Below are 27,790 nucleotides of genomic sequence, written 5' to 3' on the forward strand. Positions count from 1 at the left end.
GTCACGTAGATTCAAGGTGGGAAGAACTGTTAGGAGACAGCATTGTGTGAAGATGGCTGTAGAGGAACTTGCGTTAATGTTCAGCTGTCTTGAAGTGCAGTATGCTTCAATCTCTACGCACCTGTACACACAAACAGAAGCGGTTAATCAGGTCTCTCTTTTTTTGTTTACAACCTCTCTCATAATCTCATGACTATTTCTAGACCAGGCAGGTGAAAATACAGCTGGAAACCCTAATTCATTTTGCATATAGAGTAGGAGACTGCCTACTTTACAGTTTGATGTTGTCAGGTGTTTTGCATTATGCTCCAACCAGTCTTCTCTGTATTGAGATAGGACAAATTTCTACAGGAAGAAGCTTTTCAAATCACTTTATTTTATTACAATTTGCACTATATCTAAATCTTCTCCTGACTCTTTTATGGCAGTAGATTAATCAAGGAGAGGTATGAGAGTATTAAGATTATAAAGAAAATGTAGAAATAGGTAATTTAGCCTTAGAAAGATAACTGCAAGTACAAAAACACATAAGAAATTTCATGCACAAAATACAGTGCAAAAGCAGTTAAATTTGCAAGGTCTGAAGATGAAACACATAGATTAAGGTTTCTGTTACCAGAATAAGGAACTCTAAAGAGTTAACAGCTCTATTTTTCAAGATCTGTTTCATAAAATGAAGTTGACTGGAACAAGTAAATTCTATGAAAATCTGATTTGTAGTAACCTTGAAGTTACTATAAGGTGGTACCTCTTGACTGATTTTTAAGCAGCATTTTCAATGATGTCTTACAAAGTATTCCCCTTAATGCTTCAGAATGGAGAAACTGCTCATTAATTTGAAAGTATGACCAGTTTTACTAAGCTGTTTATTCTTGGTACATCACTGCTGTTTTCCAGTCTTTGAAACTTATTCTAAGACGTAAGGTAGCACAGGACAGGTAAGAAAGACTTTCTAAAAAAAGGAATGTTGCATAGATCTATGTTCTTCATTGCATTCAGTTATCTCTATGCTTTTCTATTTGTTAATGCAAAGTGACTGAAAATCTTTCTGTGCATTACACTGTGTTGTAGCATATAAGCAGCATTGTAAAGGAAAACTAGTGAAAATGCTGAATGCAGCGGTTAAAATATCACCCTTTTATTTTCATGGTTTTAAAATGGACTACTATTTTCTTTTAAAATAATTCAAGAGAATTGTCACAACTGAAAAAGGGGAACACTATGCTACTGCTATTGCATAATGTTCTCTCACCTTTCCTTTGGAAGATGAGTATTCTACATTTCTCTTTGCCACCAATATTTTATGTTGAGGGATGATTTTGTAATGCATCCTGCAGATTGTAACTGTGCACTGAATACTTCTTGAATACATATTCTCTGTTGCATGTACATCTTTCAGTAGGTCTTGTTAGAGGGGAGATGATGGATTAAATATAATTTTAGTCCTATCTTCTCTTTCCTAACTAAATGGATTCCTGGAAAGTTGAGATACAACAGTGTCATTTTTGTCACATGCTGGGTGGATGGGGGAAGAGCGGTAGATGTAGTCTACCTTGATTTACCCCCTAATAAGAGCGTTGAAGAGAGCAGTGGCATGCCACTGCCCACCTAGACGGGGAGGAGGGGTTTTGTCTCTGTGAAGAGGGTGATAAGTGCGGTTGCACCCATCAACGACCTGGTAAAAAAGCGAGGGCAGATCCAGCACTTTCAGTAATGGGGCGGAGCTGTTAGTCACACTTGGTAGCACTACTCTGATTGTGCTGGTGCTAGTGGGTCTGCTGGATTGCCATGGCTGTGTCCCGGCGGAAGGCTACTGCCAGGAAACATGTGGAGACCCAGACAGAGGTCCCCTGCACACGTAAGAGGAAGGCTGTAGCCAAGAAGAGTGTGGCGATCCAGACTGAGGTCCCAAAACAGCACGCTAGCGTTCAGGTTGCTGGCTGCAATGAGTGCCAGAGTCTGGCCCTTGAAGTGCCAGGCGATAGAGGCAACGCCTGTGTAAGGTAAATGACCTTCTCAGTCTGGTGGCCTGCCTGAGGGAAGAGGTGGAGAGGCTGAGGACCATCAAGGACTGTGAAAAGGAAATTAACTGGTGGTGCCAGGCCCTATCGGCCCCGAGGTCCCGGCATGCAACTGAGGCTCCCTATGGGGCATGTCGCCTTGCAAACAGGTGACAGAGAGGAATCGACAGACAGACTGTGCTCCTGATACAGTGAGCCCCCAGTCTGCTCCTTCCCCTCACAATACTTATGTAGAACTAGGGGGTGTGGGACTGGGACAAAACTCTCTCCCAAAAGGGCAAGGTGATATCCACTGCTCAGTGGAGGAGCCTCTGCCCTGTTGTTGCCAACTAGAGCAAAGCTGTTTGAGAGAGAAGGATGGGTGGAAACAGATACCTACTTGGCGTTGTGGTTGTCCCCCCCCCCCCCCCCCAGACCATGCTCGGCTCCCCAGGTGCCTCTGCGGAATAGATTTGAGGCCCTGGAACCCGAGGGAGAGGTGCGTGCAGGGAGGCCCACCCGTGAGGGTGCCTCAGGGGAAGCGGTCAACCCCACGCCTCAAGACTTCCTCCAGCCGGAAGGATAGAAGGGTGGTTGTCATAGGCGACTCCCTGCTGCAAGGAACCGAAGGCCCTATATGCCGGCCTGACCCTACCCGCAGAGAGGTGTGCTGCCTCCCTGGGGCACGAGTCAGTGACATTGCTGGGAGACTTCCCAGACTGATCTGCCCTTCTGACTACTATCCACTATTGACAGTACAGACTGGCAGTGAAGAAGTTGGTGAGAAAAGCCTGAAGGCTATCAAAGATGACTTCAGGGGACTGGGGCGGGTAGTTGAAGGAACAGGTGTGCAGGTGGTTATTACATCTGTACCTTCACTGGCAGGAAACGATACTGGGATGAGCCTAAAAACTCATCTCTTGACCAAATGGCTTAGGAGTTGGTGCAAACGCAGGAGTTTTGGTTTTTTTGATCATGGGGCAATTTACTCGGCACCTGGCATGATGGCTGCAAATGGATGCAGCCTGTCTCCTTGGGGAAAGAGGGTTCTAGCTGAGGAACTGGCGGGACTTATTGACAGGTGTTTAAACTAGGTATGAAGGGGGAAGGGGACAAAATGAGGACCGCTGGGACTGAGGGGGCAGTTCGAGGCTCCAAACAGAACTTGATGGGTGGAGATAGTGGAGTTCAAAGGCTTGGAGAGGGGCTGGGGGGATGCTGCTTCTCTTAAGTGCCTGTATACTAATGCACGTAGCATGGGGAAGAAACAGGAAGAGCTGGAGTTCTGCGTGCGGTCGCGAGGTCATGATCTCATTGCAATCACAGAGACGTGGTGGGACAGCTCACATGACTGGAATGTTGTCATGGAGGGCTATGTGCTTTTTAGGAAAGATCGACTGGCTAGGCGGGGTGGTGGAGTTGCTCTTTATGTGAGAGAGCAGCTAGAATGTATTGAACTTCACTTGGGGGAGAGTGATGTTGCAGTGGAGAGCTTATGGGTGAGAATCAAGGGGCAGGCTGGTAAGGGTGACACTGTTGTGGGTGTGTACTACAGGTCCCCTGATCAGGATGAGGAGGCTGATGAGGCCTTCCAAAAGCAACTGGATGTTCCCAGGCACTGGTGCTTGTGGGGGACTTCAATTATCCAGATATTTGCTGGCCGACCAACATGGCCAGGCATGCACGGTCGAGACGGTTCTTGCAGTGCGTTGAAGACAACTTTCTGATGCAGATGGTGGAGGAACCGAAGCGGGGAGGGGTGTTGCTGGACCTTATTCTCACCAACAGGGATGGACTTGTTAAGGAAGTAAAGGTTGGGGGCAGTTTGGGTTGTAGTGATCATGAGATGGTAGAGTTCAAGATCCTGAGTGGAAGAAGCAAAGCAATAAGTAGGATTGCTACCCTGGACTTTAGGAGAGCCATGTTCGATCTCTTCCGGGAACTGCTTGGAGCTATCCTGTGGGCTCGGGTGTTAGAAGGTGAGGGGGCCTCTGAGAGCTGGTCAGCATTTAAACAGCTCTTCTTCCAAGCTCAGGATCGGTGCGTCCCTGTGAGCAAGAAATCAGGAAAAGGTGGCAGGAGACCTGTGTGGATGAGCAAGGAGCTCATGCGCAAGCTCAAAGGAAAGAAGAAGGTCTATGAAATGTGGAAAAAGGGTCTGACCACTTGGGAAGAATATAGGAATGTAGTCAGGGCCTGCAGGGATGCGACAAGGAAGGCTAAAGCCCGTCTGGAATTGAATCTAGCTAAAGTGATAAAGGATAATAAAAAAGGCTTCTTCAAGTATGTTAACAGCAAAAGGAAAACTAGAGAGAATGTGGGCCCCTTACTAAGTGAGGGGGGGGGTTCTGGTAACGGGGGATGCTGAGAAGGCAGAGATACTGAATGCCTTCTTTACTTCCATCTTCAGTGAAAAGGCTCTCCCGCAGGAGGTTAGGGAGAGGGTCTGGGGAATGGGAGACTTTCCTTTAGTCAGGAAAGAGGACGTGAGAGAGCACCTAGGCAGTACTAAGGTCCACAAGTCCATGGGACCTGATGGAGTGCATCCACGTGTGCTGAGGGAGCTTGCGGAGGTCATTGCCGAACTGCTCTCCATCATTTTTGAGAGGTCTTGGATAACAGGGGAGGTCCCTGAAGACTGGAGGATAGCCAATGTCACTCCGGTCTTCAAAAAGGGCAAGAAGGAAGATCCGGATAATTACAGGCCTGTCAGCCTCACCTCTGTCCCTGGAAAGGTGATGGAACAGCTTGTGCTGGATACCATCTCCAGACAACTGGGAGAAAAGGAGGTTATCAGGAGTAGTCAGCATGGGTTCACCAAGGGGAGGTCGTGCTCGACCAACTTGGTGGCCTTCTAAGATGCTGTCACATGCTGGGTGGATGGGGGGAGAGCGGTAGATGTAATCTACCTTGATTTTAGAAAGGCATTTGATACTGTCTCCCACGACATCCTTATAACAAAGCTGAGGAAGTGTGGGATAGATGAGTGGACAGTGAGGTGGGTTGAGAACTGGCTGACTGGCAGAGCACAGAGGGTCATCGTTGTTGGTGCAGTGTCTGGCTGTTAACCTGTAATCAGTGGTGTCCCCCAGGGGTCTGTGCTGGGTCTGGTCTTGTTCAACATCTTCATCAATGACCTTGATGAGGGGATAGTGGCCACCCTCAGCAAGTTTGCTGATGATATGAAGTTGGGAGGATTGGCTGACACGCCTGAAGGCTGTGCTGCCATTCAGCGAGACCTGGACAGGCTGGAGAGCTGGGCAGTAAGAAACCGGATGAGGTTCAACAAAAGCAAGTGTAGGGTCTTACCCTAGGGAGGAATAATTGCATGCACAAATACAGACTGGGGGATGAGCTGCTGGAGAGGAGCTCTGCAGAGAGGGACCTGGGCGTCCTGGTGGACGACAGGTTGACCATGAGCCAGCAGTGTGCCCTCGTGGCCAAAAAGGCCAATGGCATTGTGGGGTGCAATTAAGAAGAGCGTGTCCAGCAGGTCGAGGGAGGTGATCCTCCCCCTCTACTCTGCCCTGGTAAGGCCTCATCTGGAGTACTGTGTCCAGTTCTGGGCTCCCCAGTTCAAAAAAGACAGGGATCTCTTGGAAAGAGTCCAGCGGAGGGCTACAAAGACGGTGAAGGGCCTGGAGCATCTCCCCTATGAAGAAAGGCTAAGTGAACTGGGTCTGTTTAGCCTTGAGAAAAGACGACTGAGAGGGGACCTGATCCAGGTTTATAAATATCTGAGGTGTGGCGGCCATAGTGGCAAGGCCAGTCTCTTTTCAGTGGTACGTGGAGACAGGATGAGGGGAAACGGACATAAGCTGCAGCACAGGAAGTTTCGCACGAATGTGCGTAAGAACTTCTTCACGGTGAGGGTGACGGAGCACTGGAACAGGCTGCCCAGGGAGGTTGTGGAGTCTCCTTCTCTGGAGATATTCAAGTCTTGCCTGGACGCCTACTTGTGAGACCTGGTGTAGGGAACCTGCTTTGGCAGGGGGGTTGGTCTCGATGATCTCTAGAGGTCCCTTCCAACCCCTACAGTTCTGTGATTCTGTGATTTTCAGCACTGGAATTCCTGTTAATGCTCCTCAATAGCATGTCAGGTCTTGGAACATGCATTGTGATTAATGATGTTTTTCTTCTGTCTATTCTAGAATAAAGAATATTTCTATTCTTCTATCCTTCTTTAGGACCGTGCATTCTTTTAAGATGACATTAAATGCATACTGTTACATAATAATTGGGAATATTTATTTAAATCATGCTCCTGCTGTGAATATATTTTTAAGTGACTTTCCTTCAATTGCAGTGATTTCTGGGAAATTAGGTGCTTAAAGTCTTTAATACTTCTGCCCATTCTATGGATATTGATGGTTCATAGCTATTTTTTATACCTATTTATTTATAAATAAATAAATATGTATTTGCATATTAATGATAAAAAGGTTAGGAAGGATGTGGACCCACTCTGGAAGGAAACTGGAGACCTGGTCACAAGGGATGTGGAAAAAGCTGAGGTGCTCAGCTGAGGTGCTCTGATACAGTCTTCACTGGCAATGGTTCTAACCACACCACCCAAGAAAGCGATGATAAGAAGATGGAGAAAGTAGATCTGCTTGCTGTAAGTGAAGAACCTGAAAGTGCCCAAGTCCATGGGACCCAACGAGATCCATCCACAGGTTTTGAGAGAACTGTCAGATGAAGATGCCCAGCCACTATCCATCTTATATGAAAGGTCATGACAGTCTGGTGAAGTTCCCTTTTATTGGAAGAGGAGAAATATAACCTCCATTTTCAAGAAAGGAAAAAAAAAGAAGATCCAAGGAACTGAAGGCCAGTCAAGTCTCACATCTGTGCTTGGCAAGATCATGAAGTAGGCCTTCTGAAGCCCCTGCTGAGGCACTTGGAAAATAAATACAAGGTGATTGGTGGTAACCGACACGGCTTCACCAAGAGCAAGTCATGCCTGACAAACTTGGTGGCCTTTTATCATGGAATTAAAGCATCAGTGGATAAAGGAAGAGCAACTGATCTCATCTACCTGGACTTGTGCAGAGCATTTGACACTATCTCACATGACATCTTGGTCATCAAAATGGAGAAAAATGGATTTGATGAATGGACCACTGACTGGATAAGGAATTGGCTGGACGGTCGCACTTAGAGAGTTGCGGTCAATGGTTCAATGTCCAAGTAGAGACCAGTGATGAGTGGTGTTTCTAAGAGATCAGTGTTACTTAGCATCTTTGTAGGTGATGTGGACAGTGGGATCGAGTGCTCCCTCAGCAAGTTTGCAGACAACACCAAACAAAGTGGTACGTTTGACACGCTAGAGGGAAGGGATGCCATCCAGAGGGACGTGGACAGGCTTGAGAGGTGGGCCCATGCCAACATCATGAAATTGAACAAAGCCAAGTGCAAGGTCCTGCATCTGGATCAGTGTGATCTCAAGCACAAATGACTTGAGAGCAGCTGTGAGGAGAAGTATTTGGGAGTGTTGGTGGATGAAAGATTCAACATGAGCCAGCAATGTGTGTGCTTGTAGTCCAGAATGCCAACCATGGCCGAAAATAGTTTGCTTGTATTACTGCTTTATTTCTTACGCACATTATGAGTTGAGTTTCAGAGTGCTGCAGGGAAGCTGACAAACAGTGCAGGATGAGTCTGTCTGAGGAAGATTTTTCTAGTAGAATTGTGTATCTCTTCAGATGTTAAAATGACTGAGTTTTCAAAAATCTGTATGAATTGCCTTTGTGGCTTAAAAAATTATCTATGCAATATATCGATTGCCCAGCAGAGGGAGAGCTTAACATTAGAATATCAACAGAAAACTTGCTGTATTTCTCTGGTGATGTCCAAGTTTTCTGTAAAGTTAACAAAATTTTTCCTCTGCTTTCAGAGGACATAATAATAATCCCTCTGCTTTATTTTACTTGTGAGCTATGATTCGTGCTTTATATGTTATATGAAAAAAAACCTGTTTCTAAAAAAAAAACAAGAATTTTTTCTAAAAAAAGATCACAGTCCTGGTTTTGATTTTCTTCTACTACAAATACAACATGTGCGGCATAAATAGAATAAGAGAATGTTTGTCTTCAGTTTGCCAGCAGTACTGCATGTCCTACTATCCAACACATTATTCTTTCTTTTTTTTTTTACTCTTCACCCTCTTCTGAAAAGGAACATAGGACTACAGGTGATAGTGCAGGTGGTCATGTACTTTACTTTCATGCAAGGAAAAAATAAATGCTGAATATACTTAATCATGAGCCTTTCTTCTGCAGTGTTTTTGATTTTTATTTTTCATTCCATTTTTTCTTCAGTAAGAAAGGAAATTAGACCTTAGCCATCCCTTCCAGACATTTGTCTGTTTTGACAAGTGAGAGAGAGAGCAAATTACACACATTGGCTATTTATATTTGTATAGCAAATATACCACACCATATTTATTTCTGTTTTTCACTTAGAATCACTTGTTGCTGTAGGAGATGCAAGTAACTTGAATGAAAACCTGGGACGGAGCAGCCCGACCAGTGATTCAGGTATGTTTCTTTTCTGGTGTTCAATGATTGCAAAATAAGCTTGGAGCACAGGCATTCTGTGAATGGGCTAAAACAAAAATTGACGGAAACTTTTAGATGAACTCCAGCAACAAACTTAAGGTGACAAACTTCTTATTTTTTTGGAAAACAGGTACCAGTTCATTGAGTCTGAACTTAAGTTTTGACCCCCCAAAGACTTAATTTAATGGGATCCTCTGAGTAGGTTTTGAGGTATTGTCATCATACAAATGGTCAGTGATGCAGAATGGAAATACATAGGCTAGAAGAAACTTCCAGAAGTAATCTAGTGTGGTTGTCTGTAAAGATACAGCTGCATATATATGCTTCTTTTGTTCTAACAGAAGCTAAATTGTGCCTGGCTCCTGCATGGGGTAGTAAAAGAGAATAAAGACAGGTTTTAGAGGCATCTATAGGTGAGGAGAAGCATTTCCTAGGTACCTGTAAGAATCATAATGAACCTTTGGACCTAAACAATTTAGTAGAATTACTTGTAAAAGCAACCTAATCAATACACCTCAGACAGAATGCACTTACAGCTGGCCACCACTGTGAACAGTTTTTGCCTACAGAGAAGTCAAGTATCAGTTGTCTTTTAGAGTCTAGCATTTACAAAGTTTGTTCTGTGTTGGTGTCTTGTACAAGGATTAAGAAAAATCTGTGTGCCTCACGAGCAAACTCTGACTAAAAAAAACTAGTACTAGGCCAATAAGGTCAATGTAATTGTTATATATCTTATGCCTGCAAAGTGTTTACTGTAAATGCTTTAAAATAGTTTCAACCATTTTTAATATTAAAAACGTTTTTTAATATTAAAATATTAAAAAAATTAAAAAATAATATTAAAAACTCAGAAAATTCAAGGTATGTCAAATACTAGACATTGCTATGCTAGAGATAGGGTTTTAGCCCATGTGTTGTTAGCTCTAAGGAATATAATTTGCATTTTTCTGTCAGCTGAGGTGAGTCATTGCTCATAATGGACTTTTTCCTCACTGTCACGTGAAATGTCAGGATACAGAAACCTCTGTTTTGTGGTCAAACACAAAACAGTTGTTTGAGCTTAAAAAAACTACTGATGTGTCCACATATATATGTATATCATCATCCTTTAAGACTTCTCTGAAAAATCTATTAAGTGAATTTGGCATTGGCCACATCCAGTAGTTCAGTACCAAAAAATAAATCCCTACAGTTATGTGAAGAATACAGAACAGATTTTTTTTGCACTTACTGTTTTCTGTTTGTTCTGCTTACGCTTGGATTTTTTAAAAATATATTAAAAAAAAAATGCTTTTTATTGTAGCCTAGCAAACTCATTTAAAAAAGTATGAGAAAAATAGCTAAGGAGATAAAGATGGAATTTTTGATATTTATGGATTTCATAATTTGAAATTTTGCCATGAGACTTTGTATTTAATGGAGACGTTTATGTAGCATCTTAATGCACTGATGGGACTTAGATTTTTAAAGCAAATAATCATGTGGTTTTAGTTGCATTGCTAGCATCATTTTACACTCAAGAAAAGTGTAGGAATTGGGACAATAGAAGAATAATTATTATGTTTCTTTTAGGCTAGAGCAGCAGTTTAGATGAGCATTGTATGAAGGCAGACAGCTTCCCTGAAGTTATACTGTACATGATTAAAAATTTTTAATGGAGTCACATCCTCTGAAAAGATTTCTGTATTTACCTTTATCTTAAGAGGGGCTGAGGAAAGTAGGAGGCAGGTAAGTTAAATGTTTTTAGGCATAAACAGTTAGTTGAGGATGTTAGGATTCTGAAATTTAACCAAACAGATGAGTGATAAAGTGCTAGTTTCAATATGATTGAACTATTGGATTTAGTCAACCAGAAAGCAAACAACATTCTTCCTCAAAAGAGAGTAGTAGAAGTCAGATAAGTGACAGCCAGTAATCTCTGGTGTAAATTTCCCTGTGTTCCAGGTAGTATTGCACTCATGCTAAAAGGTAAAACAAGCAAAAAACACTTACAAATGGTACTCAGGTGTTTCCATCAGCAATATTTTATCAAGCTTCATTACTTCTTGTTAGTTTAATTTTATTGAATGGAATAAGAGGTACTAGAAAAACACTTCTTTTGTGTATGATGTATCAGTGTTAATAAAATCCCCATGATTCTTCATTTAGTATCATCAGGAAATAAAGTCACAGGGTTTTATCTTCATTTTTAGTCTAATAAAATTTGTGTCTCTTCTTCACTGAGGATGGTACACAGGCAAATTTAAACGTGCCTGTAGAAAGAAAATATGCCCAGGACTACACTGAAATAAATGCTTCTTATATTCATATATATGATTTCTGACTTCCTAAAAATATATAAGCTCAGAGACCTGACACAGTTTTCTCACTGCCTGAAATTGTGGTATCCCTTTTAACCTTCGGATGTTGTTTGTTTTACCTATGAACAATGAATCTGGACTCTCTGCCACTACATTTTGTGTTTTGATGGAAGGTTTTGCCTTTGGGTGGTAAATGTGCATGGCCTTTTATTGATCAGCTCAGACTGAATTTTGTATGAGTGTATCTGGAGGCAGGGCAGTCTACCATGAATAGCTGGTCATGTTCTGCAGTTAGCTCTATCATGTGTGGGCAATTTAATTTTCTCATCTATTTGATCTTTATGACTCTCTTCATCAATTTTTAAGTAGTCCCTATATCGTCTTTTTAAGTCTCCATCTTTCTTTTTCCCTTCCTCTGGGAAATATTTAAAAAGCTAGTTCACTTGCAACAAACTAAATAAGCGCATCACATAAGATTGCGTATATTACAAAAACTGCAGCTCTGAACACTTTTTTTTGTTTTCAGTGTACTGAATTATATCATTTGAATATATACATGACATAATACAAACATATTAATGTACATGAGTGAAGATGTACAGTGGCTTATTCCATCTAACATGATAGGTGGGTGGATGTAAAGCAGTTCTGATCTGGAGTTGCACAAGTCCAAGGAACAGCATTTCTTATGTTCATATGCCATGTTTCTCTTTATTCATAAGATGCATCTTACAGTAAATTAACATTTTTTACATTTTTCATCTGTTTGTTGTTCTGAGAAATGCCTCCTGTTTGATATTTAAATTTCTTTGTACCCTTAGGTGAAGATGAAGCAGAGGGCAGAGCTTCACCTGAGCCAGATCTCATCCTCAGAGATTACCAGATGGAAGTTGCAAAACCAGCACTGAATGGGGAGAATATAATAATATGTCTCCCTACCGGCAGTGGTAAAACCAGAGTGGCTGTTTACATTACCAAAGATCACTTGGATAAGAAGAAAAAAGCATCAGAGCCAGGAAAAGTTATAGTACTTGTTAATAAGGTATGTTGGTCTCTTTAAAAATAATAGTATTTTTCAAACCTCATGCACTGTTAGTAAGATACTTCTAAAGTGAATGTAAATACATTTCCCAACTTCTGCAGATGTAGCTATGTTTGAAGTCATACAACCCTGGACTGTCATCTCCATTATATGGGTGCAAACATTAATTATTTTAATTTACTGCTGTGCAAGTGGGAATTTACCTGTGTCCTAATAACTACGTTATTGATAAAAAGTATTATTATTGTTAGGATTAATTAAAATAACATTTAAAAATGTATTTTTCACATTATCTGTTTGGATTTACTAAGGAGTTGCACTAGTTAAGTAATATCTTGTCAGATTTTCTGATAATTGCTGTAATGGTTACAGCTAAATTCAGAGTGTATAATCTGAACTAAACTTTTCTTATTATAATATTGAAGTATATAAATGCATTTAAGAAGTTCCTTTAAAGATTAAAAGATATCTGTATCCTCCCATGAGAATAGAATTGACAGTATATTATAAGCTCAGCTGAAGAGCTGGAGCATACATAGTTTGCTCTTTCTAAGACACAACTAAACTAAAGTTTTTGGGTCAGAAAGTTTTCATAGGAACAGTTGCAGGGAAGAGCTTGGTTTGTGGATTTTTAGTGTTTATTTTTCCTTTTTTTTTTTTTAATATCCTACTCCATAGTGAATAAGGGGATGTTTAGTTCTTTTTCACACAGAGTACACTCACCTAACATCTGTGGCAAATAAGCATGTATTTTTAGTTCTGTGTATATTGTGATTTAAATTCTTTGGAAACTGTTTTTCTCAGGTACCGTTAGTGGAACAGCATTTACGAAAGGAGTTTAATCCATTCCTGAAACGCTGGTATCAAGTTATTGGTTTAAGTGGTGATTCTGAGCTGAAAATCTCATTTCCTGAAGTTGTCAAAAGAAATGATGTCATCATTTGTACAGCACAGATCCTGGAGAATTCATTGCTAAATGCCACTGAAGAAGATGAAGGTGTCCACTTGTCAGGCAAGTTTTTTTATTCTGACATTTTTTACAGAAGGGCTGAAAGTATGACTGTTCTGGAAAACTACAGATTAAAAGTGTGCCAGATTCAGTAATTAATGTGTTTTTTTTTTTTCAGTTGACTGTACAAATGGAAGCTGTACTCCAAGAGTCAAAACCAGAACTTAGATAATGAACATGCAGGTTTTTCAAGCCAAATTAGACTTTTGCATTTACTTGTACTTCCCATTTTATATAACTCATGCTCATCATGCAAATAAGCTCTACTGATTGCTGTTTCTGACCTTAGTAGAACATTGAATTACATCATACAGGGGCCATAAATGAATTTGGAAAAAATTACTAGAAATACATATGTAGTAAGTACTTTGAGAAATACAGTGACACACAAGAAAGAAGCCAATCTGTCTTAAAAATTGCATTCTTTAAAATCTTACCATTTTGCTAACATTAGTAGGGTTAATTCTAACTACATTCTGGCTGCTTTATAATGTCTTCTACAACTGTTTAAGGAAGTTGAAAGCAAAAGATATAAGGTAAATTGAGTGAAATTATTTGCCCAAAGGATTAAAGTGGCAGATATGACTGGGAGATCAGAAAGGATGTGTTATTGTCTGCTAATGATTGAACAAAACATTGCTTCAGGATTTGGGCTGCAATGGCTCTTCTCTGTGAAAAGTTAAGATCTCCCTCTATCTGCATGTGGTAACTTTTTTCTAGATGGAGAAGGGTGTAGCTGAGGGGACAACTGTGGATTTCAAAATAAGAGAATCATAGAATTGCTTGGGTTGGGAAAGACCTTAAAGATCATCAAGTCCAAAGAGAATTGGTACAGCAGAAATTGTATGATTGTTACAATGACAGCAGAGAAACATGAGGTTTCAGCTGGTGTCTCAGTGGCTAGTGTTGTTTGGAGTACTGCTTTATCCATGCCCGCTCCTACAGAATCCCTTAGGTATCCCAGAATTGCCTCCCCTTCTTCAGAATGTCTTTTTTTTAACTTAGGTAGAGCATTATGGAGTTTCTTCTATTTATTTCCTTTACACTGTCCCCGAGTACACCTTCACAAATCTAAATCATTTGGGAATGCCAGAGGTATAGAGGTGCCAGAACATTTCTACAATAACTACTTACCAGATAGAATTGAGTTGGGTCCCAAGCAGCCTGCATCATTGTGGTTTTTTGTTTGTTTGTTTGTTTTAATAGGTTTCACACTTTGCAAAGTCCCCTTCATAGGGAATTATATTTCTTTCAGAACTGAGGTGGCCCCACAAACAGTACTCCCATGTTCCCGTGTTGTTATACCTGTGCTAGCAAGTTCAGCTGAACCAAACCAAGCAAGTCTGAGTAGAGCCAGTTCCATTTTTATGGCTACAATTTTGTTAACTTGCAGCCTGCATAAACCATGCTAATTACTTAAGTATTTTATTTCTAGTTTCTGTTCATACTTATGTTCATCTTTTTCCACTGAGGTCTGCTTTAGATATAGCACAGGTGAAATGAAAAGGACAGTCTTAATTTCCTTTTATCCAGTGTTCACACTCTTTACCAAGGTCTGAATTCATTGTTCATTGTGGACTTTCTAAATTCTGTGTACGAATTTCTTAGTAAGGTGCGTCAGGTCTTTCTTGAGTAATAGGCTGCAAACTGGAACATAGGAGATCCCACATAAAAATATGAGAAAAATTTTTTTCACAGAGAGGGTAACAGAGCACTGGAACAGGCTGCCCAGGGAGGCTGTGGGGTCTCCTCCTCTGGAGACATTCAGAACCTGCCTGGATGCATTCCTGTGTGACCTAACCTAGATGTTCCTGCTCTGGCAGGGGAATTGGACTAGGTGATCTTTTGAGGTCCCTTCCAATTCCTGACATTCTGTGATACCATTTTTCTGTGATAATAAACGGAATGTGTACTGATGATGTAATGGTCAAAATCAGCAGAAGTAATTCCTTTTTGACAAAATAACTGAAAAACTGACACTTATTAGTGTACTCTCTAGATTAACATCTAAACAACACTTCCCTTATTCACTTTCCACCTTTCCTCATGTTCTTCTAAGACAAAGTTACTTGATTTCTCCACAGAAAAGCCGATTCAGAATGTTCTCTCTATTAGTTTCCAACTTCTGCTGCTGGTTGCTGGAAAAATTGTAGTGATACAGCACTGTGAACATACTGATGTGTAATTGTGAAGGGCAGGAGCTCCATAAACCAGTTATGCTGCTAGAGAAATAGCATTCACGAGTCTTTCTAATCAGAACATTGAAATATATTTCAGTATCTGCATATATAAATAGACAAATGAGATGTTTTCTATATTTTTTGAGATATTTAAAGCAAGAAATATTATTAATTTTTTTTAATCATATAGCACTCTACCTGTTGCATGTAAATATGATCTGACTAAAAAGTACTGAAACCTTGTCTGAATATTCATCAGTTTCCTCATCTACAAAAGAGAGGTGATAGGTAGGGGCCTTGCCATCTGTTTTATTTCCAATGACATAGAGTAATGTCTGTCATTTGGACAGGAATGGTGAGACAATCTCTGTTTGTCTATAAAATGAAATCATATTTTGACCAGCACAGGACTTTTTAGAATATCTGAAGAACTTCTAACGTGTTTTGTTCATTTGTGTAGACAAGTGATATGTTTTGTCACATGTATTTATGGTTATGCCTATGGAAGATAGTACAGAGTAGAACTAAAGTATGTTCTTATCACTGATTATTACTTGTTATGGTGGTTATTAAAAATATCTGAAATTCTTATGCCATTAGATTGGTTTTGCAAAAACAGAAAAGTTTTCTACATTACATAAAATGTACAACTACTTAGCACGTCAAGAGTGCAGAAAAGATTCTGAAGTTCATTAAATATATACAGGTCCATTCACTTCTTACTCAAATATTTCAAATATTCTAATGCAATTAGTACTCAAATAAACAATCAGTTCAACATTGTCCTTATCTGTAAGAAGATTTATTCAAACAATTTTACATTTGAAAGAAAATTTTGTTTTTTGTTTTTTCCCCCAGATTTTTCACTCATGATTATTGATGAGTGCCATCACACTCAAAAGGAAGGTGTTTACAACAATATCATGCGACGTTACTTAAAAGATAAGATCAAGAACAGAAAGCAGGCAAAAGAAAACAAACCTTTGATTCCACAGCCTCAGATTCTGGGACTCACAGCCTCACCTGGAGTCGGCGGTGCAAAATCCAGACCGAAAGCTGAAGAACATATTCTGAAAGTAAACTGCCCTTTCATTTTCAAATCATCAAAGAAATGTTGTTTTGCTAAAGTAAAACCTTATAGCATTGGGCTCCAAATATATAATCTGAAATTTTTTTGTGTATATGTATGGAAATTCATCTTACAGTCATTCAGCAAATTGTCCCACTACAAGTTAATGGAAATCACTATACAAATAAAGGCTACTTACATGAATTGAGAAGTAAAAAGATTGGCACTCTTGAAAAAAAAAACTCTCGAGATTCAAGGCAAGAAATGCACAGAGATTTTTTTTTTTAATTAATATTAAATTAAAAAAAATTTACATGACGGGATTAAATTTACATGACTGGATTAAAATTTACTGCATATTTTAAGTCCTAGGGAGGTCACAGTATTTTACATCTATATTTCCAGAGCAACTAAGCTCTGCTTGTATGTGGATGCAGGAAAGTGAAAAATGAAGTTGGCTACTGAAAACAAGCTGAAACAAGGTGCCTGTGAGATGAAGGTAGCAAGCAAATTTGTTTGTTTTCAACAGTTAAGATTCAACAGTTAAGAGTTTCTGTTTGAGAGGGAGTAGTGTGTAGTTCCATAAACACATGACTGGAGATAACTGGTTAGATTCTGTGCCTAAAACAACTGTGATTCTGAAAGAAACTATTTAACTTGAAAATCAATGGATTTAAATTAGTGATACAAAAGTAGAATTTAGCATAGTACTTCAGTGAATATTCCTGACTAGTAAATTGCACAAGAACAAAATGTGAAACTGAGTAGGTGAGACCTGCAAGAAACTGTTATGCTCTATTGAAATATATGTAATTATGAGGTATATTGAAAAAAAACTTTCAGGCCAGGAGAAAAGGGGGGGGGAAAAAAAAAGATTATCTGTGAAATCTTAAGATGCTGGCTTTTCTGCGTAAAGAAATGTAATCTGAATTTGCAAGTTCAAATAGATACTTACTGCTTCAGACACTGTAATGTTTGCCTGCCAGACAACTCTTCATGGGGAAAAAAAAAGAAAAGAAAAAAAGAAGAAAAAAAAAGAGCATTTCCTTAAACGTGCATATGTCTTCTGAGGAGAGATCAAATACTGAAAAATCTATTTCAGTTGTGCAGTTAGTGTAGAAATTTTCTCCGAGTTCCAAGAAAGATCATTTCAAATTATTTTCTACATATATGTCAAGATTGCTAGAATAACAACGTGACATTTCTTTTATTCTATTTCATTATTCTTTTTATTTGTTTTGTAGTGTTACATATTTTCTTCTGAAGTATTGGTGATATATTTTCCTTTTCAAATTACCTGCTTTGCACCCTCATCTGCAAACATTTTCTTATGTGAAAGAATCACTTCTGGCCTAAAAAGCAAAAGCAACTTGCTTTGCGTTCTCAAATTCTCTTCAAAGAATTTGCCTTTCTAATAAGAAAAAAATGCAGAAGATTCTGGAAAAAAAAAAAATCAATGTATAATTGAGAAGGTATGTTGCATTAACTCATTTTTCATGTTAAATAAGCCAAACAAAAATACACATTATTTTCTTATAGATCTGTGCCAATCTTGATGCATGCAGAATCATGACTGTTACAGAGCATGCCTCCCAACTGAAGAATCAGGTGAAGGATCCATTTAAGAAGACTGTGATTGCAGATGACAAAAGAAGGGTATGTTTTATCAGACAAATAACTGTTGAAATTACATTTCCCTTTCAAAGAATGGTATCAAAAAAAAAAAGTTTTACATATTTGATTCTGTAGTTCAGAAGATCAAAAGACCTTGACATTACACGTGCTAAAAATATAATATTCACACCAAAATTTTTATCATGTTTTGAACTATTGTTTTTGATGATTGTAAATGCATGTAGCGACCTTACTTGGCTTTGAACTTTATATATTTTTTTTAATTTGGTATCAGCCAGAATAGCTAGGTCTAGTGTTTCTTCTTGCCAGAAAATACTTACTTTAGTAATCCATTTCTTTGTAGGATCCATTTAGAGAAAGAATTATTGAGATCATGCAAGATATTCAAAAATATTGCCAACTCTATCCAAAATCTGAGTTTGGATCTCAGCCTTATGAACAATGGGTGATTAGGGAAGAGAGAAGAGGTAAGTGCACAGAGAAAGCACCTTGGCTTTGAGTTTATCTGCTGTTTTTGGAATTTTTAAATGTTTTTTTATGTTTTGTTAACCTTTAGCTGCAAAAGAAGAAAAACGCAAGGAACGTGTCTGTGCAGAACACTTGAAGAAATATAATGATGCACTGCAAATCAATGATACCATTCGAATGGTTGATGCATACAATCACCTAAATAACTTTTATAAGGAGCTAAAAAGGAAGAAGACAGCAGGGAGTGATGATGATGAAGAACCATTAGTATCAAAAAAGGATGAAACAGATGAATTTTTAATGGGTTTATTTCATGGTAAGCTAGAAATACATGGTAATTTTAAATATTAGAAATCAATTTGCATGTGCCCGTTGATTATTACTTCATAGAAAATTGCACTGTTATTTATTATGAAGATATGTGAATGTCTCAATTCATAAAGTACGAAGTACATTAAACATCACAGTGTGATTTTACACGGTCTGATAGTGCTAGAACAAGAGGGAATGGTTTTAAACTAAAAGAGGGGAGAATTAGTTTAGATTTTAGAAAGAAATTCTTTACTCAGAGAATATTGGCACAGATTGCCCAGAGAAACTGTGGATTCACGATTCCTGCAGGCATTCAAGTTCAGCTTGGAGCGTGCTCTGGGTAGCCTGATATAGTGGGATCACAGCAGTGGGTTGGGACTGGATGGTCATTAAGGGCCCTTCCAGTCCAAAATATTTTGTGATTCTATATGTCCAAACATGGAGTAGAAGTTCTTCAGTTTTGGCATAAGGACACTTCCTTTATGCTCATTGTAAGTAAAAATTGTTCTCTCCTTTTTTTCCAATGAAATGTCCCTGAGGATGTTCTAACAGGTAGATAGAATGTATATTCCATTATATATTCTTGAGGGACAAAACTTTGTGCAAATGGAACAAAAGTAAGGTTCAATGGCTTTTTTTTTTTTTAAATAGCCCTCTCCCAGCATTTCCCAACATTTCACTACATACTAGGAGACTGGAAGTTCCAAGTAGAGTTGTTACTGAGACAATTAAACAGAAGGCTAAATTTCAGAGGCCAAAAGCAGTTGCCATTTTTTTCAGTCATTCACCTTAGAATGAGAATTTATGCGGTCCTTTGTGCTGTAATCTTTGCAGCCTCTTTTTCTCTTACTGCCTTTACAGTGATAAGGAGATAGGTTGGCTTTTGAGTGATGCAAAAGAAGATGGATTTTACTGCAGCATAAGTACCATTTCACAGGACAAGGTGGATTAGTCAAACAATAACCTGCAAATGGTTGTAGTGTCAACACAAGCCTTCTCCTTTCTCCATCTTTAAGTGCTATTGTTGTGTTTATAAGGTCATTTGACCATAAGTTTTTAAATATTAAAATTTTTAAATTAAAAAAAGAAAGTGTGATGGATCCTTCCTGATCATGGGCAATAATACCTGTGTAAGAGAGTCATTCACCAAGCCTTTCATTGAACATAATGAAATGTCTATAAAAGCTTCAATAGAGAAAAGAATGCAACAATCCTGGCACGTATAACATTACAGGTTTCCAAAAGGGTTTCCTGCTTTTGTGAGTTTCTTAGGGACAAATTATGTCTAAATGTATATGGAAAATGTCAGCACTGATGACTGTACATATTAATCTGTTTTTCCAAGTAAGACTTTTTCAATTGTTTTTAAACTTTAGCAAATATGATAAGCTGTGATTTAACTCTTTAGTAGAGCGCAGTTAACTCTGCACCAGTCTTGGTATGTGGCAGTGTTTTTTTTTCCACTTATTCTCAACACGAGGTATAGGCAAAGTGTACGTTAGAAGTGAATGGTAATTTATTTTGGTTAATGAACATGGAAAAATAAACATGCCACAGTTCTTTGAACTGGATGTGAATTTGTCATGCTGGGAGAAGTATGTAGAAAACTGCTCTTGCTGAATTTTTCTAGAGCTTTTATTTTACTTGGTTACTTTTTCTTAATTCATATCTACTGTTTTTAAAGAAAAAAAGAAACAACTGAAAGAGTTGGCTAGAAAGCCAGAATATGACAATGAGAAGCTAATGAAGCTCCGAAACACTTTAATGGAAGAGTTTACAAAGACTGAAGAATCAAGAGGGATTATTTTCACGAAGACTCGACAAAGTGCCTTAGCTCTATACCACTGGATTATGGATAACCCAAAATTTGAAGAAGTGGGAATCAAAGCTCATTATCTTATTGGTGCTGGACACAATAGTGAAACTAAACCTATGACTCAGGTACAGAAATATGCATTATGTTGTTAAAATCTTGAACATATTTTTGAGAAAACATTCTGTTTTAGTACTAGTACAAAGGACTGCATTTTGGAGCCCAGAGTTCTGCTTTCTCATCTGCCAGCATCTTACAGTTAGAGGCTGTAGCTTAGATGAGTAACAATATTTTAATTTTATTTCCACTAGAAGCAAGTTTTTTTTGGTGCTTGGATTCTGTGACAGTAGGAGTAAAAGGCAATAGTTTCCTAGTGGAGTATGTAGTCAGTAGGGTCACAAGTTGTAGTGAGTCATATGAAGAAAAAAAAAGTGAACAAAATATCAGTAGAAGGAGTATGATAGTTAAGTAATTAAATATACAGTTTAGTGGCTGAATTGAAAAATGAAGTAAACTACAATGTTAATGATGACTTTTTCTGATATCATCATTTAATCAATTTATACAAATTTATATCTGCTCTTCACCCTGACAATCACTGAAAGAAAATTTGCCAAAATTCACAATGAAAATTTAACAGTTGGTCCATCTCATACCATTGTGTTAACTTCACATGTCTTTCTGATAATTTAACATTTTCAAAATTAAGTGCCTCAGTCTGCTAAGACTTTTTCTGTGTTTTACATCCTGTGAAATTGCTACTCCAGCATTTAAGCATGAAGGATGTTAGTGAAGACTTAATTTACTTCACCTCTTTTCAGATTAAAAAAAAAAAAACAAACCACGAATTGTTAACTCAAAAATAAGCTTGTTTTCTGCGAAAATTTGTTCTTTAATCACTAGACTACATTACTTAAATCCAATAGCTTCTACATTTTGAAACTGACTATATTACAAAGCTTGTATTTCTTTGCTTAAGCTTATTTGAAATGTTCAACTAATTCAGAAGTTTGTGTTTTGGATGCTATATCTATTATGAGCATAATCACTGTGGGTTGTTTTTTTTTTTTTCTGAGGAGAGCAACAAAATGCAGTTATGAGGAATTTTAACTATTTTGGAACTGAAGTACTGAAGATTGTACTATAAGATGAAATAAGATGAAATTCTTAGTAACTACTTAAGAAACTTTGTAAATATAGAAGAAAGAACTATATTATCAAAATTCATAGCATCTCTGAATTGGAATCATCAACTACAACTTCCCAGCTCAGTTATCTTTTAAAAGATTGGTTTCTTCTCCCTCCTCTGTCACACATGGCACCAAACTTATATTCAAAGGAAACTTCTCATTTGTGATCTTAAAAGGTGTTTAAACATAGTTTTTGAAGACACTAATGTTTGCACTCTGAAACGATTGAGCTAAAATTCTTTAATCCTCTTCATTACAAGAAACTAATGTCAGAAACTAATACTGAACGTTAATATATTGATGTATTTGTTGTTGTTGTTGTTGTTATTATTATTATTATTGTTATTATTAATATTATTTACAGAATGAGCAAAGGGAAGTCATTGATAAATTCCGAGGTGGAAGTATAAACTTACTTATTGCTACTACTGTAGCTGAGGAAGGCCTAGACATCAAAGAGTGTAACATTGTTATTCGCTATGGTCTGGTCACCAATGAAATTGCTATGGTGCAGGTAGGAGTTTATTGCATACCTCACTTATTTTTAAAAGTGCTTTTTTGTTTGGAATACACAAATGGTGAATCATATACCTACATCTGTATGTAATATAAAATTTGCCTCCATGTGGAACAGTGTAAAATTCATTTAAAGCTCTACACAACTAGTAAACTGTCTTATGCCTGATGTAGAAAAGATAAGAGGATATGACCAGAGGCCTGGTTGAAACTAACTTTCTGTCTTTGAGTAATGAAGATAGACTTCTAAGTTTATGTGCGTTTCCAGCCTAATCAATCAAATTCATTGCTTTAATGGCCACTGGACAATACATCTACATGGCTACAACTCTCCAATTCGTATAATAAATGAAATGTATAAAGACATTTGTACTGCCAATAGCTAAAAAGAGATATTATAGTTTGTCTATGTTCTCACTTAATTTGTAAATATGTTTGAGATATTTATATGGATGCTTATTTTTTTGGTGACAAAATATGGTTTCTGCTTTGCAAAATGTTGTGCTAATGACAAATCTCCTGGATACTGTTTCACAGGTATTTTCAATGATAATAGAGAAACAGTGTATGGTATTGACTGATTCTTTATCTGACTAAGTGGAAAAAAAAAAAAAAAAAGCTCTGTGGAGCCATTGCGTAAAGGACTGCAATAAGACTGTTGTACCTGTCCATTGTTCCAAAATACGAACAAGTGTTGTTTGATGTTGCTGGGATGTTGTGTTTTTTATACTGTGTTCTTTGCAAATTGTAGGCCCGTGGTCGAGCTCGAGCTGATGAGAGCACTTATGCACTTGTGGCTTCAAGTGGCTCAGGAGCGGTTGAACGTGAAGATGTAAATATTTTCCGTGAAAATATGATGTATAAGGCCATTCAACGTGTCCAAGAGATGCCACCAGAAGAATATTTAAACAAGGTATCCGCTATAGCTCTGCACTTTTCCATTGAAGAAGGCTGATGGCTTTCAAAGGAATTCTTCTGTAAGGAATACTTTCTACTATTACGGGAAGAAAAACTTAAATTATATTAGCTGTTACATATAATTTTGAGTAATTTTGCCAATATTTGTTTCTGCACCTTCTGTTGGTAAAAGAAATTGGGAAAATTGACTAAAAGTGCTGTCAATGAATTCAGTGTAGTAACTGAAAGAGAAATTGTATTACTATTACGTGATATCTTTTTTTCCTTTTGAAGACATATCTTATTAGACAGCCTATTTTTTGTTGAATATATCATTTTGAATTACATTTTCAGAATATGTTTTACTTGTAAGGATCTACAATTTATGGAAATTACTGTTAAGATTTCTAAGGTTGCTATGATCATTCCACTAGAATATTGTCTTATTGGTACGTTTCTAGATTCAGGACTTTCAGTTGCAAAGTATAGTGGAAAAACGAATGAAGGCAAAGAGAGATCAGCGTAAGACATATAAGAAAAACCCTTCACTAATAACATTCCTATGCAAGAATTGCCACAAGGTGATATGTTCTGGAGAAGATATACGAGTTATTGAAAATATGCATCATGTCAGTGTGAAAAAAGATTTCCAGTAAGTGTTTATGAACTAGTTTGTCTCTTTCAGACAGAAATGGATTTCGTTTTCAGTGGGGTTGTGCAGGGTCTGTAGTCCTTTAGGCCCTGGGAGAGGGGAAAAATGAACAGGTTTTTTTCAGTATTGCCAAATCTTAAACTCAGTAATACCACTGACAGACCCCAGATAAAAGTCTGAGCAGTGACAGTGACTCATAAACGACATGTTGATCATGAGCTGTGCATTGACAACTGTACATGTAGAGATTATTCATGCTGGTGATGCTGCTACTATATGTCTCCTAATGTTCTTGTTTTTTCATATCTCCACTGCAAAAGATGCCACGCTATCTAGTTTGTTAAACATTTACTTATGTTAAACAGTGCCAGGATGGCAAGAAGTGACTTTCTTTTCTCACTTATAATGGAAATTAAGAAGCCAAGAAAATGTTTTAATTCAATTTCAGTTTATCACAGTAATTTTATAATGGGTATTATACATTACAAATAAGTCATGCTTTTCTAATTATGTAGCTATCCTGCAAAGTCACTGCCTTTCAAATTTGTTCTTTCATTGAGACATATCACTGGTATAATTTGTATAGACTTCTTGAAGAGTTAATGAGAAATTAGTGCTCATATATTGAAAAAAAGTGAATTGTATATATGTCCATCGAATCTCCCCTGGCACATTTTTTTTGTGCCAAGGGAGATTCAGGTTGTACATTAGGAAATACCTATTCTCTGAGAGAGTGGTCAGGAACTGGAATGGGCTGCCCAGGGAGGTGGTGGAGTCACCATCTCTGGAGGTGTTCAGAAAACATTTAGATGCTCTACTGAGGGACGTGGTTTAGTGGGAAGTATTGGTGATACGTGGACGGTTGGACTGGATGATCTTAGAGGTCTTTTCCAACCTTGGTGATTCTATGATTCTGTGGTTCTATAAAATGCTACGAAAGATGGCATGGAGTACATTTATATGTCACCATTACTTAAAAGCATGTAATACGACTTTCTGTTTTCTTTGGTTCTGTCTGTGCAAAAGTCAGACAGTTTACTGCTTCTAGTTTCCATGTCTGACTTCAATAATAGCTGTCACTGTGTATTTAAGGCCATGCACAGCTTTGAATGACCACTGTATTCTGACTCATGTTTTCTGACTGCTTTTCAGACATCTTTACCATATAAGAGAAAACAGGACATTGCAAGACAAGCATGCTGATTACCAGACAAATGTGGAAATTATATGTAAAGATTGTGGACAAGTGAGGAACAAATTCTTTTCATACTTTTATGTTGTTTATATCTGTCTTTGCATGTCTAATGATAGTGTGTCTGAAACATGGTTTCCTTTTACTTACAGCCTTGGGGAAATATGATGGTTTATCGAGGTCTTGACCTGCCTTGTCTAAAGATTAGAAATTTTGTGGTTGTTTTTGAAGACAAGAAAACAACAAAGGAGATTTTCAAGAAATGGGGAGAACTGCCCATCACGTTTCCTAATCTTGATTATGCAGCTCATTGTCCTTCAAGCGATGAAGATTAAGGACTCAGAATGAAAATAAAAGACTTTAAAATCTTCTCTGGCTGCTGGTTAGAAGCTCCTGTGTCCTGTAGAGTTCTGCACCATAGATATTGCATCATGAACACTATAAAGGCTCCTGAATTCCTTAAAAAACTGCCTTAAAAAGGAGAAAAGGCCCAAGAAAGGAAAAGGACGACGAAGTAGCTGTCCACGCTTCAATTTGTTCTGATACTCCAGAACAAAGAACAAATGCATTGTAGTGGTGTGCATTCATGGAACAAATTCCCTCCTCAGTAGTGTCCAGTGTGGTTTGGCAACACTCAAATGCATGTTAGGTAACCTGTCTTCAAGCACAGAACATGAGACAGACTTCTTGAGACTTGCCATGGTGATTCTTTTCAGTTCTACTTTCTTCTACAACCTTTGTGAAGATAAAATGTCTTAAAAAAGAATTCATGTAAAAAGAGCAAATTACTTGGCTGTTATTTGAGTCATTGTTGCTTCTTCAGTGTTTTCATGATTTAGTCTTTCATCTTATCTTTAGCTGTAAGCTTATAGATTTTTATGAAGTAAAATTTCATTAGAAGAGATTTTAAAAAATCAAGCCCTTAAATTTACTTGAAATTGATTATTTTAATGTCTGTAAAGCACAATGCCAAGTGACTTTCTTTGTGTTAGTTTCATACGATTGTTAAACTACCTATGCAATGAAGTATGTTTTTTTTCCAATAAATGACTGTAACGAATAGCATTTGCCAACTTTGATGCTGTTTAGTCTGTTTCATTGTAATTATTTTGACAGTAAAAAGATTACAGTTTCACCCTAGAAATGTAAGAAATAGTGGTACTCTGACTGTAAAAATAGCAAAATGCGTCTCCTTAATTACCTTGTTGACAGATTTTTCTTCTCTCTTTCACGTAAGATATTGGAGTGAGAGATCTGTTTGTTGTTACAACAGTCAGCTTTGTAAATTCAGTGGTATGTTTACTGGAATGGACATGTAAACACTTCAGTAGCCCAAGGTAAAATTTCTAAGTTTCAATTAAGCTAAAGAGTTCTACATTCTTAATAGGAATATAAATACTTTGTAAATTATTTAAAATCAGATTTTACTTCAAGTTTGTATCAGGACCAGATTTCTTTTTTTTTTTTTTTTTCATGTCTGACCTTATGGGGGGGGGGGATGTCTCATTTTTAACAGAAATGTGGCATGTTTCAAGTATCATCAAACTGACACAGGCTAATTTGTGGATAAGTACTTATAAACATATTATAGTATTATAAAATAAATATGCATCCTGATAAGATTTTACTGTAGAGGTTTTGTAGATTCACTGTGCTTAACCTACAGAAATTGTGTCTTATAGGTTGAAATTGTTCTAAGAAAAGGAAAAGATGTCAGATGTATTGAGAGTTAAGAGACTATACACATAAAGGTCTTTCAAGACACTGCATTTCTACAATTGTAATGATACAACTGAAGCAGGGAAGTCCAGTGGGAAACAGAGTATAAGGAGTTGGTAGTGTATGTGTATTTTTATTGTGTGTGTCTTTGCACAATGTTATTCCTTCCTTAAAATATTTTGCAGAGCAAAACAAATATAAAATCTCCAAGTTCTTTGTTTGGTGTTACATACTTAGTTAGATTTTATTTAAAAAAAAAAAAAAGTAAAACAAAAAGAAAGCAAACCAACATTTCCTTCATATGTTGTCCTGTAAACAAGTTACTCTCTTCCTTATACTGGTATTTTGATTTCTACTGAAAGTTTTGGTGCATTTTGAATCTACTTAATTCTATAGGTTCAATTTTAGACATGGATCTGAGAACCTGACTATTTAAAGATATTGGAGATTGATAGATCATGGAGCATTGTGACTTAAGGTGTATTTTGTTAATGTGATCATTATCTGATGTGACAAATAAGATGCTATGAAATATACTAAGAATTAAATATCAGAATAATTTATCTTGGCAAATAATTATCATCCAGATAATCTTTGCATTTCTTTTTATATGAGTTGTCACAGTTCTTTGAAGAAAACTTATAAATCAGAAAAGGCTTGTGAGAAGTTTAGAATGTAAATGTAACATATACCTATAATTTCCAAGTACCTGAAGTAGTTTATTCAGTATTTTGAGGAAATGTAAAAACCTGGTAAAACTATATCACTGGATCTGTTGCTTCTGTGCTGAGTAGATCTTCTGAACCCTAAATACTTCAATGAAGCAAGAAGAGCATATGCAACTTGTTTCTTCATTCTTTTATAGTTGAATTCAACATGTCTGGTTTTCTTGTAGTCCACTTGTGTGCTGCTGTCACACTTCCAATTCCTAGTATGATTCAACCAAGTTGTCACCAAAGCTGAAAGATACAATCTCATTTCAGCATAATGGATAACAAACCTCAGGTGAATCCTGCTGGCTTGTAGAATAAGGATTTCCACTTCAAGTCACTCTCTCTGAATGGGATCATAAAACGTGCCTGTATTGCTCATCCAGGAAGTGTGAAGTTGTAAAAAGCAAGCTAAATTGCCATGTTTTATTTGCTAGTTGCTTCTGCATTTATTGCCTTTATGGACTCGAAGTCCTCCAGGGAGCATGACAAATCCTGATTGCATTTTCTACTTACAGCTTTTATT

At 37.6% G+C, this 27,790-nt stretch overlaps 1 protein-coding gene across 2 annotated transcripts in view; it reads left to right on the forward strand.

Moving 5' to 3' along the window:
• The window catches only part of IFIH1 (interferon induced with helicase C domain 1), a 32,524-nt gene extending 6,624 nt beyond the window's left edge, over positions 1-25,900 (forward strand). The window contains exons 4-16 of one of the 2 annotated variants that reach the window (XM_085228714.1): positions 8,465-8,539; positions 11,682-11,902; positions 12,707-12,914; positions 15,950-16,167; positions 17,700-17,816; positions 18,139-18,262; positions 18,352-18,579; positions 20,260-20,516; positions 21,943-22,092; positions 22,846-23,007; positions 23,453-23,643; positions 24,796-24,889; positions 24,988-25,900. In XM_085228714.1, the coding sequence (XP_085084840.1) occupies positions 8,465-8,539; positions 11,682-11,902; positions 12,707-12,914; positions 15,950-16,167; positions 17,700-17,816; positions 18,139-18,262; positions 18,352-18,579; positions 20,260-20,516; positions 21,943-22,092; positions 22,846-23,007; positions 23,453-23,643; positions 24,796-24,889; positions 24,988-25,170 (2,228 nt within the window). In that variant the 3' untranslated portion in view covers positions 25,171-25,900. Of the gene's footprint in view, positions 1-8,464; positions 8,540-11,681; positions 11,903-12,706; positions 12,915-15,949; positions 16,168-17,699; positions 17,817-18,138; positions 18,263-18,351; positions 18,580-20,259; positions 20,517-21,942; positions 22,093-22,845; positions 23,072-23,452; positions 23,644-24,795; positions 24,890-24,987 lie in introns of those variants that run through there. The other variant, XM_085228715.1, reaches the window with a different exon arrangement.
• Positions 25,901-27,790: the final 1,890 nt, after the last annotated feature.

The sequence above is a fragment of the Meleagris gallopavo genome, chromosome 7 (genome assembly GCF_905368555.1).
Source record: "Meleagris gallopavo chromosome 7, MGAL_WU_HG_1.1, whole genome shotgun sequence".
Taxonomy (NCBI): Eukaryota; Metazoa; Chordata; class Aves; order Galliformes; family Phasianidae; genus Meleagris; species Meleagris gallopavo.